At 41.8% G+C, this 16,537-nt stretch overlaps 1 protein-coding gene across 1 annotated transcript in view; it reads left to right on the top strand.

Annotated features, from left to right (window-relative positions):
* Positions 1-10,516, top strand: part of ANKFN1 (ankyrin repeat and fibronectin type III domain containing 1) — a 157,768-nt gene extending 147,252 nt beyond the window's left edge. Inside the window, exon 18 of the mRNA XM_069481160.1 lies at positions 3,887-10,516. Coding sequence (XP_069337261.1) covers positions 3,887-4,692 — 806 coding nt within the window. The 3' untranslated portion in view covers positions 4,693-10,516. The remainder of the gene's footprint in view (positions 1-3,886) is intronic.
* The last annotated feature ends 6,021 nt before the right edge of the window (positions 10,517-16,537 follow it).

The following is a 16,537-nucleotide window of genomic DNA, read 5'->3' as shown; positions in this document are numbered from 1 at the left end:
ATAAATATTCATGTACAGGTCTTTGTATGAAAATAAGCCCTAATTTTTCTGGGATAAATTGCCAAGGGTGCAATTGCTGACATCCTTCATTTGTAGCTTCATTTTACCAAAATTCCATTTCTGCTCCCCATAATCTAGTCAAACAGGACTACTTGCACTGTTTCCTCTTCTGCTCTGGTTTCTAATCCTCTTATTGTTTGCGTATTATTGAAAGATGCCTCAAGTCACTTTTTGAAAGTGGATGAAGAAATAAATTAATACAGAGAATAGAGATGAACAAATGGAGGTAAAAAAAATTAAATAAGAAGTGATAGAGTATTTCATCAATCCTGTCCCAATAAAATGTAATCCCTCTTTCCTATATACTTGCATCTTATTTGCTAAACTTCTCTTATAAAACCTATGTTCTGCCACAGTCTCACGGATGCATATTTGCTTTATAGCTCCATTAAAATAGTAAACTCCCTAGAGACAGATATAATTTCTTATTAATTTTATATCCACTCAAGTACCAAGTACAGTGCTTCTGTCAGAGCAGGAACTCAAGCAATACAGAATCTTCATTGTGAATGAATGGATGAATTAAAGATCTCTGCCCTAAAAGGGCTCATGGTCTAACCAGGAAACCATAATGTTATATTTACATAAGAAAGATAACTAATAATACAAATCTATACAGGCTAAGTGCCAAAGCACAATGAGTGTTATGGCAGTACAGAGAAGTGAGCAATCCCTTTTGGAACAGTTGGGGGATGCTTCCTAAAGGAGATTATGTTTGAGGAAAACATTGAACAGATGAGAAGAAATCAAAAAAGCAGGAGAGGGAATCCTTTCTTGGTAGCCATTATTTAAAGAACAATATATAAACTGATCTCATTCTTTGTAACTGCTGGATAATAGTCCATAGTACAGATGTGCCATGATTTATTTAACCATTCTCCTACTGATGAACATTTGGGTTTGTATCACTTAGGATTAAGTATAGATTCGTGTTATAGGAAACCCAAATAAGAGTCATAAACATAAGATATTTTCTTTCTTTCTTTCTTTCTTGTGTGAAAGAAGCTCAGTGGTAGACAATGCCGGGTTGGTATATGGACTTTATGGTCTTTAGACACTAAGCTCTGTTTTTCAACACCATCATCCTAGCACTTGGCTTCTATTTCCAAGGTTGTTTCATGACCCTATCCAACACGTCCTGTTATAGGCAGATGGAAGAAAAGAAGAACAATGAAATGGTCCATCTCCCAGCTAAGCCAACTCCCTTTATGCAGACTTCCAAAAGTTTGATACAATACTTTCAGTTCCATCTCAGTGGCCACAACTTAATTATATGGCCATGCCTAGCTGCAAGGGAAGCTGGGGGAAAAAAGTAGTCTTTTATACGAGTGCATCACTGTCCCAAACAAAATTAATATTTTGTAACTTAAAAAAATGGTAATGGACATTGGGTAACAACAAGCAGAGAGAAGGCAAAACTGACATCTTGCCTTGCCAATTATGAGCAAGTATGCATGTCATCCTCTACAGTCAGAAAAAAAAAAAAAAAGTGCTTTACACTATGACTCTAAAATAAACAAGACAAGAAAGCATTCCATCTAGCTCTAGTCCCTAAAATAGAAAAAACCATGATACTGACTCCCTACCAAAACAAACTTTATCCCTGAATTTTTTTTAATCAGCAAGCTAGTCCTTCAGAATATGGACTCTCTTGCAGAACTCAGCAAGTAAATTATTCTTCGTTTCTTAATGCTTCAGTGCCGTATGTCTTCCTTTCACAGCACTCTCAACCACAAGGTAATTTCTAGTTTTTCAATATTATAAATCCTGCTGTAGTAAACAACTTGTAAATGCCTCCATGTATACATGGTAACAATTTCTCAAACATAGATACCTTTCTCAAACATAAAGACCTGCCGGGACAAGTGATATGAACATTTTTAATACAGTCTACTGAATTGCTGTCCAAAGAACTGTACCAATTTATACTCCCACCATCATTATGTGGGAGTCTCTGATTTCCCACACATGACCAACACATGAGATTATCACTCTTTTGTGTTTTCTAAATTTGATGGGCAAAAAATGCCTCATTGAAGTTTCAACTCCCATTTCCCTAATTACTGTCTAGGTTGAACATAATAATAATATGTTTATTGGTCATTTGAATTAGTAATTCTTTAAAGTGTCGGTTCTTACCTTCTGCCCATTTGCATTGTCTCCTTACTGATTTCTAGAAGTTCTTTATATATTCTGGATATTAATCTTTAGTTATACATGTCATTATTATTTTCTTCCAATCTATCACTTACCTTTTTACTTTATGATATCATTTGTTTTATAAACTATTAAACTTTTAAGTAGCCAACTATATCAGTCACTTTTATGACTTCTGGGGTTTTGTCTTGCTTAAAAAGATCTTCCCACCCAAAAATTACAAACATATTGTCTTCTAATACTTTTAGGTTTGCTTGTTATATTTAACCCATATGGAATTTATTTTTATATATGGTATGAGGTAGGACTTTCTCTAATTACTTTGCTAAAAAGATAGCTAATTATCCCACTATAAATTGAACAATCTATTCACTCCTCTGCTTTAAAATGTTATCTTTACCATATGTTAAATTATCACACAGAATTAAAACTGTTTCTGGACTTTATTTTTCTATTCTACAGCTCTATCTGTCCATTTCTACACCAGTACTACAAAGTTTCAATAGCCAAAGCTCTGTAGTATTCTTTGATATCTGCTAAATCAGGCTCCTCCCTATTGTATCCTTAAAAAAAGAAAAGTTGACTACTCTCATAAATTTTCTCTTCCAGATTAATTTCAAAATTAATTTATTAAATTCCATTTAAAAATTCTGTTCAGATTTTTTTACTGGGATTGCCTCAGTTTTACAGATTAGCGATTACTTGTTCTTTTTAAGAGCACTTACATGTTTTCAAAATTAACATGTATTTACCAAGTACCTGCTATCGGCTAAATTCTGTGGGAAAGTCAAAGGATTTTAGACTGTCCTTGCCCTACAGAAATATACAACCTGATTTGGGGGAAAAAAAAAAATATATATATATATATATAAAAACAAATAGTTCACTAAATGACAAGTATCTATAGAATTAAACTTGTAGCTTTCTCATGGTCGTTACAGTGTGCACTTTGAGGCTTATTTCTCCCTCTAACTTTACTTCTGTTTCTGTATTTTCTTTTAAACACCTGGTGCTGTGGTTAAGTGTTTACGTACATAATTGATTTAGTTTTCAGCCACCATAAGTAAGAAGTTCTATTATCATCCCCATTTTACAGATAAGTTAACTGAAGCACAAAAAAAGTTAAGTAACATTCCCAAGATCACAGAGCAAGCAGGTGGAGGGCAGCTAGGATTTGAAACCAGGTTGACCAACTTTGGCCACCAGACTGTCTTCTCTTCTTCCTTCACCCTTTTAAATTCCTGCTACTTTGTCAACTGCAAAAATCATCTCCAAATTAAGAATAGAGAATGAATGAATAACATCCAGCTTTGTTTCCTGTTTCATCCTCTCTACAGACACCCAGCAAATAATAAAAGCGTGTGTGGGGAACGAGGGAATGTTCCCCACTGCTGTCAGGGTTGGACCTGTCAGAGCTCCTCTCTCTCCTGTCCCTTAAACTAAGATCAGAGCCCACTACCCAATTTGCGGAGCCCTGTGCAAAATGAAAATGGGAGGCCTCTTGTTCAAAATTATTAAGAATTTCAAGCGATGACAGCGAAGCATTAAACGGAAGTGCGAGGCCCCTCTGAGGGGGCGGGGAGGTGCCTAATGTACCCAGCCTACAACTGTGAAGCAGGCTCTAGCTAAGTGTTTATGTTCTTCCTAACATCCGTTTCTGACTTTGCAGACTCACAGCCCTGCTCTGATGAAGAAGCCTGCTCGGAAGTCTTCCTCCCCACAGACAGCGACTATGACTCCAGTGACGCCCTGAGTCCCCGAGACCTGGACCTAGTGTACCTGTCCTCGCACGACATTGCCCAGCAAGCCTTAAGCGGCCTAAGCGGCAGCGCTCCCGACGTCCTCCAGGTGCACGACGTGAAGACCACGGCGGGGCAGAGCCAGGATCCCCAGGGCCTGGTCCGGGGCCCAGATCCCGACCACGCGTGTGCCGAGTTCCTCCACAGCCTGACTCTGACCGGCTTGGCGCCCAAGAACCACGCCAAGATGCCGCCAGGCGCGCGGCCGCCTCTGGGCTTCCTGGGAAAGCGGAAGCCAGGCAAGCACCAGCACTACCGGGGCTTCAGCCGCCACCATCGCTGGCTGCGCATGCGCAGCGAGACGCAGTCACGGTCGCTCTCCGAGGGCGTTTACACCCAGCACCTGTCGGGGGCCTGCGGGTTGGCCCTCGACACCGGGGAGGCCGAGCGGCCGGGCCCTGCACTCGATGGGCCCCGGGGCCTGGCTCTGGCCCATGCCGCCAGCCTCCCTGAGGAGCAGAACAGCAGCAGCCTCCATGACGCCAGGCCTTCAGTCCACCGCATCTACGTGGAGCCCTACCCCGAGGACCTGGTGGCCCAGGACACGAAGCCGTGGGCCGGTTTGAGCCCACCCCCTGGAGGCCGCTCTGGCCTGCCCAGCCCCACAAGCCCGGAGATGAGCCAGGAGCGCCGCACCACCTCCCCGGTGTCAGAAATCCTCAGCAGCATGCTTTAGGGAGGCCCATCCTGGCTGCCCACTGTTCCACCCCTCTTCCTTGCATTTTACGTCACCCTACCCCCAGCCTGCCCCACTACATCCCTACCCATTTTCAAACATTTTGAATGTTACAAATCCAAAAGTTACAAATTTAAGACCCTCTTTTTTAGAGTAAAGTGGGGATGGAGGCCAGAGTTGCCAGAGTCATTCCCAGATCAGCCTAGAAAGGGCATGGAGGAGCTTTTGTGTCAACATGGGGTCCGAGACGCAATGATTCAAACTTGCCACCCTGTTGGCGACCTGCGGCTGAGGTAGGCCAGCTCAAAGAGACATACCCTCTGTTCTGCAGCTGAGTCTGTAATCTGACCCCGGGTTTAGGGCTCTTTCATGAATTTGATTGATAAGGAGGAGTTCTATAGATGAAAATCAGATTAACATAGTTTTTCCTTCATTCCAAACCTTTAGAAGAGTTTGAGGGAAAAAGATCCAGGTTGTGTCTCTAGGGCATAGGGTCAAGTGGACTTGTCCTGGGTTCCCTGTCAACTTAGCCAAGTTATTCCAAAGTACAAGGTTCTCGGGAATCACCAAGTCCAATTTATCCATCAGCACTTATCTGATTCAGTAGGCCTTGGACAGACCTTTTCTTTGCTTAGTGCTGTGTGGAGACCACCAGAAACAAAAACAAAGGACACTTTCCTAACTCTGTCTTGCAAGGATAGAATAGGGCGGGAAGCAGCCCTTCCTATACACTCAGATCCCATTCAAGCATGAAAATGAGCTTCATAAACTGTTCCAGGGTCCAAGGAGTTGGCTAAGTGAAAGCCTGAATGACAGACAAGACAAGGCAAGGGAGAGAAACATGAGCAAAAGTGTATTTCCTCTACAATTCTAAGATAAGTAAAGTAAGTCCACAGGGGCTGTGTCGCTAAAAATCATAGTGGATCTGCTCCAGATTCTTAGGTGATGAAATTGTCATTGAATAAGAATGTGCCCTGCAGATATGGCCAGGCAGTGATGGGCTCCTCACAGCCTCACAGGCACATCCACTCACCCCACATCCCAGGTCGAGGAACAGATTGTTCAGGGGTGGGGTGTCTACCTTCCCCCTTTCAACCCATCAATTATGCCCCAAGATCGTCCAACCCGTCGGCCTCAGGGAAAATCTCGTTAGAAGCCCCTGCCAGTGGTTCATTCCAAGGATATGCTCAAAAACACCTGGAAATCCTGCTTTGGTCTCATTGCCCCTTACCTGAATCTCTCACAAACAAGAAACTCAAACGAAAGAGAAATCACACTGCATATTCAGAAAAGTCATGAGTCTTCTCATCTCCTGGAGCCAAGACCCATTCAGTTCACTGACATTCTAAATGGTCCTTTTCTGCTTCACAGGCATTTCAGTTAAATATTGCTCTTTATGGCCCTATCCTTGTCCACACAGTTCTACTATTCCTCCTCATGGGAGTTCACACAAAGTCCCCTGTTCACAATGTTATTCTGATCCCTTCCATTTTTAAAACATTTGATTTGAACATAAATAATTACCCTACTGGAAAGGTACAGATTTGGCCCATGGCCTATGGTCATTAGGAAACTAAAGCCCAGAGCTCAGTCTTTATTTTTTTAAGAGATTTTATACTCAATGAACCCCCAAAGAATTTTGATCAGAATCACTACAGCTCCTTTTTCATGCCTGGAAGGATTTTAAAGTGCAGTTTTCTTCTGTCTAAGTGAATTCTATGTGTATGCAAAGAGTCAATGTTAGAACTAGAATGGGACCATAAAATTTGTCTAAGTCCTTGGGTTTACAGATAGGTCAGTTAAGGCCCAGAGAAGTTAAGTGACTTGTTCAAGTTTGCAGAGCTGGTTTAGTCTCAGAGTTAAGATTGGAACCCAGACCTATTTCCTTTAGAATAGGCTGTGCAGCTGGGAATTGGTACAGTCAACTCCTGACTGTCTACAGGCTACTTATCTATTTTGCAAATCACCTATCTACTTCTAATTCCAAATTCAAGTCCTTTGCTAAACCTTTACCTAACAGGTTTTCAATATCACAAAACTCCTTGTTGCCAGGGAATACAAATTCCATGTCAGAGACATCTAAGCTAAGTTAATTAATTAAAAAACAAATTTGAGATAAATGTCATTTAAAATTATGCCTCCTAGTTAACAACAGGAATGACAGGGTCATCTGCACTCAGTTCTTACTTATGTCTAATTATATTAATAAGATAGATTGTATATGTTTTGAATGAGTTTGTGAAATAAGATTCTGGAATTGTCGAGAACTAAGAAGCCAAGCAATTCTCTGATCCTGACCATTGTGGTGACCTGGGAGGAAGACTGTGACTGTGAAGCAGATGGGAGCCATTCAACAAGCAGCAAAGGCAGAAACTGACCCACCCTTCTGACCCCCACTTGGTCAGCAAGTTCTGGCATACTGGACCAAAACTGCATTAATTTCAAGCCCACTAATTTCTATTGGGGACAGAAGGTTATTTTTTCATCTTCTATGAGGAAATGAGGCATGCCCACGAAACGAATAATGCAAGTTGGATTTCAATGGGCATACTTAATCTACTTAAAAATCTCTCAGCAATATTCCTATAGAAAAGTGGATATGTTATATCCTCAATAACTAGCTATTTGTTCAGGTAGGTTCTCCTGTACCTGCACTTTGCAACACTTTGTGAGCCCAGTTTAAATTAGTAATAATACATTCTTGTGAGAGACAACCATGTTCTATAATTCCCAGTCCTATAATCACTCAGCCAATCTCCTAATTATAGACACTTTACAATGTCTGAGGATTTTTTGTTTTGTTTTATTGTTTTTGTTTTGTTTTATTTTGGATATGATGAACCTTTGTCTTTCATTCTTTTTGACTCCAATCTGAGGCCTCTGGAGGAAACTTTCTTCTCCCAGGTATCCTTTTCCAGGGTTTTCCTAACATGCTTTACTCTCACTTGTAATATTCAGCTCTCATCTTTGGTGAAAATCCTCAAAAATCATTGACTAAGGCCCTCCAAATGTCTATCTCTATTCTAAGTCCCACAGAGGCCAAAGAATCATGGTAAAATACATTCCCAGGCCACAAGGAGTTGACTGTCTGATCTAAGAATGTAGCCACACATTCACCATACATCTCAGCAATGTCTCAGAAGAGGCAAGAGTCTATCTCCTCAGCCAGCCAGACCTAGTTCTTGTTGGGCTTTACAACTCTGATTTTCCTCTTGCTGTGTAGACTCATGAGGGAGGACAGCCTGGAAAGTGCAAGCCATGCATGTATATGCTTGGCAACCATTTGCAAGGCTATCACATCCTTTTAATTGGTGAGCATACCTGAGAGACAGTAATTGAAAACATTCTCTCCACAGTATAAGCATTTTAAGAAGCAGATACTTAAAAATGAGATCCACTCCATTTTAAGAACATTCACTAACGCTCGAAGCAATAATTACACTGGAGAAAATGGTTCCATTTGGTTTGAAAAGTGAAGCCAGTTAGTAATAATATTTCACCAGTCCTCTTTCCTGAAGGATCCCAAAGCACTTTATGAAAAGCAATGACTGAAGCCTTGTTGTACTCCCCTAAAGAGACCTTGTCCAGTAGCCACCTGGCAAACTCCTACCCCATCCTTGCCAGGAGATCGTGCCAGACAAGTGGAAAAGAGGGCTGGCCTCTCATTCATTGTTATCCTGCCATACAAACGTGAACCCTGGTGAGTCTTGAGCTCTTCCCTTGAAGATAACTTTGTTAGACAGAACGCAGACCAGAAAATCCCAACTTCTTGGCCTCCTCTTGTTCTTCATCTTCCACTCAAGACGTACTCATGTTCTCTTGGAGAACTGTCAACTCAAGCTGTTAAGGGGTCTGAGGTGCATTTAAATTCCACAGTTATGTCAACAACACACAGAATCCAGTGGCTTCTGAAAATGTATACATGTTAGGAAGATGATGCTATTTTTCTATAGTTCTCTCAACCTTGTATGTAGCAGAGCTACATTCAAAGAGAGCACGCATCTCTTGGTATATTTGCTTGTAAACTGTAACATACCAAGTAGAGAGGGTACTTACAGATTAACAAGAGAACACTCTCAGAGAATTCAAAGTGCTACATCGTCACTTTTTAAAGTGTAAACATTTTTCCAGATGATGCAACGAAGCAAACCTGGACTTTTTTCTTCCAAGATCATATCTTTAAGGAAAAATTTTAAGGACCTATTTGGAAAGAAATGGTATCTCTTCATTGTAGGGTACACAAGGAAAAAACTTGTTTCTTTGCAGGTCACCTCTCATAAGATGTTCAAACACATGGCTTATGACTGTTAAGCTAAACTTCAATGCGGCCTTACAAACAACAAGGGTAGTGTATTTGAAACCATGTTGTACAGCTTGGAAACTTATTCTAAGATCTTAATTCAGAGTTTTTCTGAGGTGTTGAACTTTGCCATTAGCAAAAAGTATTTTTAGAAAAATCCATTGACTGTTTATGAAGCACTGATTTTGCCATATTTCGGGTCTCTGGTTTTTCCACCGCATCTGCACACAGTAGTTATATTTGTTATTTCAATTATTTCTTCTGTTTCCATTAAAAATGAATTTGTAAAATGGTTATTCAAAAGAACAGTTGCTTTTGTTTAACAATAAGTGGCCTGTGGAAAAATATTCTATTTTGATAAAGGAAGTAGGAGGTTTGTTGTTGTCGTTATTTTAAATATTATCCTAGGGTCCTTCCCCTCCAGATATATTCCTTTTTTTATTATTTTAGCAAAAGCCAATATTTAACCTAGTGGCAAAGCTTATGAAGATATTGGTTAATGCTCTTTACTCCTCTTCCTTCAGTCTGTGACATGAAAGTGTGAATATATTTTTACAGTATTCATCATCCAGTAACTGATTTTCAAAATCCAAGTCTGGTAAATTGTAAATCCCTCTGAGTTTCTGTGTTCCCTCTTGCCTTGTGACAAATCAGATGTTTGGGTATATTCCACATATGTTGCCACAAGCATGAGTTTTATGTTTGTGATGTGATGGAAAAAAAATTAAAGAATTTGTGTGTGCGTGTGTGTATGTGTGCGTGCATGTGTGTGTGTGTGTGTGTGTGTGTGTGGTGATGGAGAGATGTTTCATAGAAAAAGTAATTTAAGTGACATTCTATTAAGCAGTGTTTAATTGCTTCCTGCCCAATATGTACATAGTAACCTGGCTGATTATTGGTTGTTATTTGTTCAAAATTTATTGTATCTTGTTGCTATGTATGCAACTTGAGTGTAAAAGTTTAGACTTCAGTATGTCTCATCTGCACAATTTTGTGTGCTTTAACCCCCTGTAAATATTTAGATGAATCATGTATGGTGTGTTAAATATGACTTCCAATCTTGAAACAATAATATTTTGTAGGATGTACATTTGGAAACTATTTGAACATTTTAAATGGATATTGTAAACGGCCAGTACCCTCAATCAAAAATAGCACTGGTAAAATGCATGTCTCTTCAATCTACCAATTTATAAGAAGAGGTCAGGGATTAACAAGAATTAAGATAGTTTTTCTAATGGCAAGTATTTTTGGTAATTTCCTACCTGCTTAATTGTATTTTCAAGAAAAATTGTCAACAGAAGATATCTTAGCTATCAGAGGGAATGACTTTGTTTCATAAGCGTTAATTATACTTTATATCTCACCTGATATTGTTGATATCTGTTAAATAATTCAAGGGTGAAGAAGTCAAAAATATTTTTGATTCTTCGTAAGACGTTTTGCTGTTTAAAGGACAGTTTCCAAGCCCTTTGTCTTCAGTGTGGAGAAATGTCAATTAAATAATAAACTAATGGAGTTCTTCGTACTTGGCTTACCTAATGCTTTTTCCATGTTTCAGTAAAGACAAAATTTTTTCAGCCTGAGCTTTTAAAATCTTCTCACTGAAATTTTGGAAGAGTTACCATTTGGGGCATCATTTTGACAATTATCAGCGAAGTCTGACCAGCAGGCTCTTGATTAATTAATAGCATTTGAGTTATTTCTCTTTCATAACTGGTTATTGCCAAGTATTGAATAGAGCAACAGGTTGCTACGGCAAATACTCTCATTCAATTGCATCCAGGAGCTTGGCCATCTTAATATTGCTTCTTCCTCCACTGCATGGTATGTTTAAGTATCTTCAGTGCATTTCCACATGTGCTGTCCTATCTCAATTTCTCCATCCCTTCTATTTCTGCACCCATGAAACTCCTTCTGCACCCACTCCCTCTGGCTGAGATTTGAGATTTCTTCTGTGTTTAAGAACACCACAAAGAGATCACTTCCATACCAGGAACCTGCACAAAGATTCTCCTGAATTCCCAAGGACAGGAAATGTACTGCTTTGGACCATGTCTTTGTCTTATGCTGTTTTACAGAATTCTTTTAAATACACACACACACACACACACACACACACACAGAGACACACAGATTCAACTCTTTCTTGGCATGTTTGTGGTCAGCTTTCCTGACAGCCTCAGAGGGCTGTTTTGTTGTCCTGGCCAAATGTGCTGTTTTCCCTATGTAAATTGTCATCTTTCTAAGCAAACCATTACTTTCTTTTCCTAATTCTTTCTCTGAATAAAAGTTTACCTTCTTTTTCAAACCAAACAGATGACATTGTTCTTTAATATCCCCTGTCTTCTATGAACACTCTTGGGAGGTATTAGGGGAGGGACAGAGTGGGATAAACGGTAAGAGGAGCCCTTTCAAATTTAACCTGCTGAGTCAGAAGTATGCCTTCACTGAATGCTGAGCCCTTTTGATAAATTATGCCAAGCAATATGTAATATTTCCACCTGCCAACAAGAAATAATTCCTTCTTCTCCATAATAAAAAAAAACCATTTTAGGGAATTAGGCAAGTTTAAACAAACAGTTTCTTATCAATTTAGAGTGACTACTGGGCAGGAGGAAAAAACTCATAAGGAAATTCTCTTGCCCAATATCACCATAATGTCAAGTTAGATCTTTGCAATAATTTTTTGCAAATGCATTTCCCTTCAGGTAGCATATGGCATTCTCACCTTTACATGATGCCCCTCGTAGGGGCCTGTCCTGTTAATCTTTGCATTAAGTTATTTTGTCAAAGAAGAGACTGGTGCTAGATACTGACTAGAGGAAGTTAGGCACCAGGTGTGTATTAGACTAGATCAGATGCTCTAAGTCAAAAGTAAATGCCTACTCTCTTGGACACCATCTCCCCAGCACATCGTATAGCTCCTGGCACAAAGACCTGTTAAGTGACTGATAAACCAATGACCACCAGATATTGTGGACAGAGCACTTAAAATCAGGTTAAATCCCATAAATTGCTCAATTTCTCCATAAAGAATGCACTTGAAGACCTTTTCAGATGCCTACCAGCCTGGAGCTCTCTAAAATGGCTTAGACTGGGCAGAGTGGCTCATGCCTGTAATCCTAGCACTTTGGGAGGCCAAAGTGGGAGGATAGCTTGAGGCCAAAAGTTAGAGACCGGCCTGGGTAACATAGCAAAACCCTATCTCTACCAAAAATAATAATAATAATAAAATGGCTCGGATAAAACTCAATTTGTCCCTCAGGCTGCCTTGAAAGTATTTTTTTAGGACTTCCTGGAAAGTCCACCACCCACCCCACACACCATCTCTAGAGTACTTTGATTGGGATTGGCCCCTAGATGAAAGCTAAGCGTCCGGGGAGAAACATGCCCTTTCTCATGGTGCAGGGCGTACTTCCAGATAGCCAGCAGTTACCTGAGTGTCATGACATCTTGCCCAGTGATTGGGCACCCCTGGGTGTGACATGCAGATCACCCATCCAAGCTGTACCCTCTAAGTACGTAGAAAACCTACAAAATTCTTCCAGTTCCTAGTAAGGCCACTTTTGCACATTTTCTTCATCAAGCTTTTGATAACTACAATCTCCTATATGTTTATAAAACACTTTCACAAGTGCCATCCTATTCAAGCTTGGCAAACAGCCCTGTGAGGTTCTCAGGCAAGATGTTTTATCTCCATTTTACAGTAAGGCTCAGTAAAATGAAAACTGGGGCCCAGGACTCCTGACTTTCCAGTGTGCCATGTGCCGTGGAATTAGGTCCTTTGAGAAAGGAAGAAAATTGGTCACTGGAAGCACTCTCTCTGGGACAGGCACCCTGCACAGACAGACATGCACAGACAGACATTTACACACACACAGAGGTAATGATTGCAAATGAAGCCAAACAAGACAACCAAGCACCCAGACCCTTTCCCACCAGCCCCAGGTTCTAGCTCAGGATCAGGCACTCTGTGACTGCAAGCAAGACACTCCTCTTCTCTGAACTTACAGGTAAAGACATCTATAAAACGTGTAAGTTCTTTTTCAGCTTTGAAATTCCACCAATATAAAATACATCGAGTACCTATGAGGGATGAGTAGCGATTCTCGGAATGTTTTATTTTGTTGATATGTTTTGTGCTGTTGTAGTTCTTGTAGGGGAATATAGGTTGTGGAAGATAAGTAGATGACATTGACTCTGTTATAAAGAATTAACTGGAGAAATCCATGCTCAGCATCCCTTCCCCATATTTCCCTCACCCACGGAAGAATTCTTTATGGTGGAAAGATTTAAATCAGTCTTCTGCCTCACCTGACTCCAGTCTCTCTCAGAAAACAATTCCACCTATTGCAGTTCCCCTGTCCTGGAACCAAAGTCGATGTGGTCTGGAATATCCCTTGGACTTTCCCCAGCATCTAACTTGACACCAGCACTATCCATCAGCTGTTCTCTTAGATTTCTCCTAATCACCGCCTTAAGATCCCTTCCCTGGAGTGTCCCAGAAAGGGTCAGAGCATTGCACAACTCCAGGGGGTGCTATTATTAAGTGTGGAATGTGCTCTATTAGCCATTTCCCAGAACCCGGGCATGAAGCAAGCAGGCCCTTTGCCAGACAACAAGCCTGAAATGGCATCTCCTTTGGGGTGGAAGAAAAGGGGAGAGACTGGCATGGAACAGAGCACAGGGCTCCTCTTCCTTGTTCCTCAGTGGGCCTGCTGGGAGGCACAACGTTAGACACACATCTGACTCTTCCAAGTCATGGCCATCTTGAGCACCAGCCTGGATGATGCCTGGGCCATTTTGGCTGGGCCAGAGTCAAGTGCCAGGCATTGTTCTCCCTCTGCCCTCGGCAGAGTCTGTGAAGTCAGGACAGCATCATTCTCTGACAAACATTCAGTACATTTCCTTGGGTCCCAGGAGGCCTGATATTGAAATGTTTTCCTCTCCATAGTTATATTTTCCTTGGTTGAACAAGTTTTGTTTTGGAAGTTGCTACCCTGTCGAGGTAATGAGTCAGTTTGGGAGGCCGGTGCAGAGGGGAAAATGCACATCATTGGCAGAGGCCAGAAGGATGGGGGTGAGAGAAGGTGAGAGATTCCCAGTGGGAGAGAAAGGTCCACACCCTCTGCCCCCTCTCACTCTCCATACCAGCTGGGGGCTTCCTCACTGGAGCCAGGAGCCAGGCCCAACTGCTGCCTTAGGACTTAGTCCTAGGAGAGGATGGGTAGGCAGGAAAGGAGCTAGGATTTATGGGTCAACTTTTGAGTGCCATTAAATCTTCTACTTTCTACTTTTTGTGAAAGTTGGTAGCATTATTATCCACATTTTACAGATTGAGAAACTGAGGCTCAAAGAAAGGGGACATTGCACGTCCCATATCACACAACCAGCACCTGGCAGAGCGAAGACTGAAATTCAAGTTCAATTGTAGGAGGCCAATGCCTGTTATATATACCATGTGGTCTCTCTGCAAAACTCCTTCCTACCCAGAGGAACAGACCCAAGAGATTTGGGGGAGGGAATAAGAAGACCCAGTTGGAGGGACAGCTGAAATTATGTGACTCTGGGCAGGGAAAGTACTGTTGGTGGAAGGAGAAGAGGAGGTTTATGAACTTAGGCCACCCTTTTCTTTCCCCTCCAACCTTTCTTCCCCTCAATTTTTCCATCCCATACATTTTCTTCACATGGAGAAAAAAGTCAGAGAGATACAAAAAACACAGAGAAACACACAAACACACACAGATCCCTCACTCACACACAACACAAATACGCACGTCCACACAAGCAACAAGAGGCACACACATCTGGAGGTAAATCTCACGATTCAAGGGCTGGCCTCACGCCAACTCGGAGCCCCGAGTAGCCCACTGAGGAGCCTGGTCTGCCTCACTTTGGGAGGTCAAATCCATGAAAGAGCCCTGGTAGTTTAAAAAAGAGAAAGGGAGAAAGAAGGAACACCAGCACCTCTCATGATGGGAGGTCAGAGCGAATGAAACCAGGAGAAGGGGGTGTGGGGGTGGGGTGAGACCTGGGGGGTGGGGAGCCTGGGGCTGGCAGCTGAATTCCTACCCTGGCCCAGCTCCAAAAGATTAAAATAGAGCTCTTAGAGTGTCCCCTCCACAGACCAGCCTGCCAGGGGCCAGACAATACATGGGTTTGTGCTCCAGCACAGGCCTCCAGAGAGGTGATGTTTTTACCCGGACAGCTAAAGGCACAGAGGCAGGTCTAAGCAATTCCAAGGCTCCTTTGGCCCACAGTCCCAGAACAGGCCACAGCAGAGGGAGAGCTGCCGGCTGCTAGGACGCATACAGATCTGCTCTTTTCTCTTCTCACCCCAGGGCAGGCTGCTGTCCTCATACTTCTTCATTTTACCTACCCCAAAATGCCCAACTGGCAGGGCTATGTGGGTCAAGGTATTAGCGGATTCGTTATACTTTAATTGGGAAAATAAAAAAAAAAAAAAAAAAAAAAACAAGCTCAGCATGCCTGTAAACAGGCATTCCTCCCAAAGAGGGATGGACAGGGTGTCCCTCCAGATTATCTGAAATACTCAGATGAGTACAAACACTGCCTTTTCTCTAACCAAGGGACACAGCTTCCCCAGAAGGAAGCCCCACTGGCCACCTGAGGGTACATCTACTTCCTTGGAATTCTTGAGGATTTCAGGCAGTTGGGACTCAAGTCCAACATCTCAGACCACTTGCTGATGAAAAAGGATGAAGACAAGAATCCATCAACTAAGTGCACAAGCTCTGGAGTTTGCCAGACATGGGTTCTACTTAATAACTGTCATTTAGTAACTTTCTGAATGTGGGCAAGTTACTTACCTGTCTGGGACTTAGGTTGTTTATCTCTAATAGCACCTAATTATGGTCTTAAGGGTTAAATGAGAAAAATGAATAAAAAGTGGTCAAACCAAGGCCTGGACTGTCACTAGCAAACGTTAGCCAGTAACAAAAAATATTCCCTCCTACCAGGTCCCCCATAACTAGGGAAAAATATATTATACTTTGTCATCCAAACAGGAACACTTTTGATCATGAGAGTAGGCACTAACTGAACAGGGTCCTGGGACACAGGCTTACCAAGAACTACCTGGGAAAACTGGGACATATACTTCCCTTCCCTGTAACCTTTTGAAGCATTCCTATTTAACATTCCATCAAGGCAAGCCCTTTAAAAATGGCCCTAAAGTTTACTCTATAAGATAAAGCCCACTGGAAGTCACAGCTCTCCACGGTATATCATGATATCTGTATGTGAAATTTTAGCTTAACATACAATCCTATTATAGATTTAAAAGTCGCGGCCGGGCGCGGTGGCTCACGCCTGTAATCCTAGCACTCTGGGAGGCCGAGGTGGGCGGATCGTTTGAGCTCAGGAGTTCGAGACCAGCCTGAGCAAGAGCGAGACCCCACCTCTACTAAAAAAAAATAGAAAGAAATTATATGGACAGCTAAAAATATATATAGAAAAAATTAGCCGGGCATGGTGGTGCATGCCTGTAGTCCCAGCTACTCGGGAGGCTGAGGCAGTAGG

This window comes from Eulemur rufifrons, chromosome 9, assembly GCF_041146395.1.
Source record: "Eulemur rufifrons isolate Redbay chromosome 9, OSU_ERuf_1, whole genome shotgun sequence".
NCBI lineage: Eukaryota > Metazoa > Chordata > Mammalia > Primates > Lemuridae > Eulemur > Eulemur rufifrons.
This window is presented reverse-complemented; position numbering and strand designations above follow the sequence as displayed.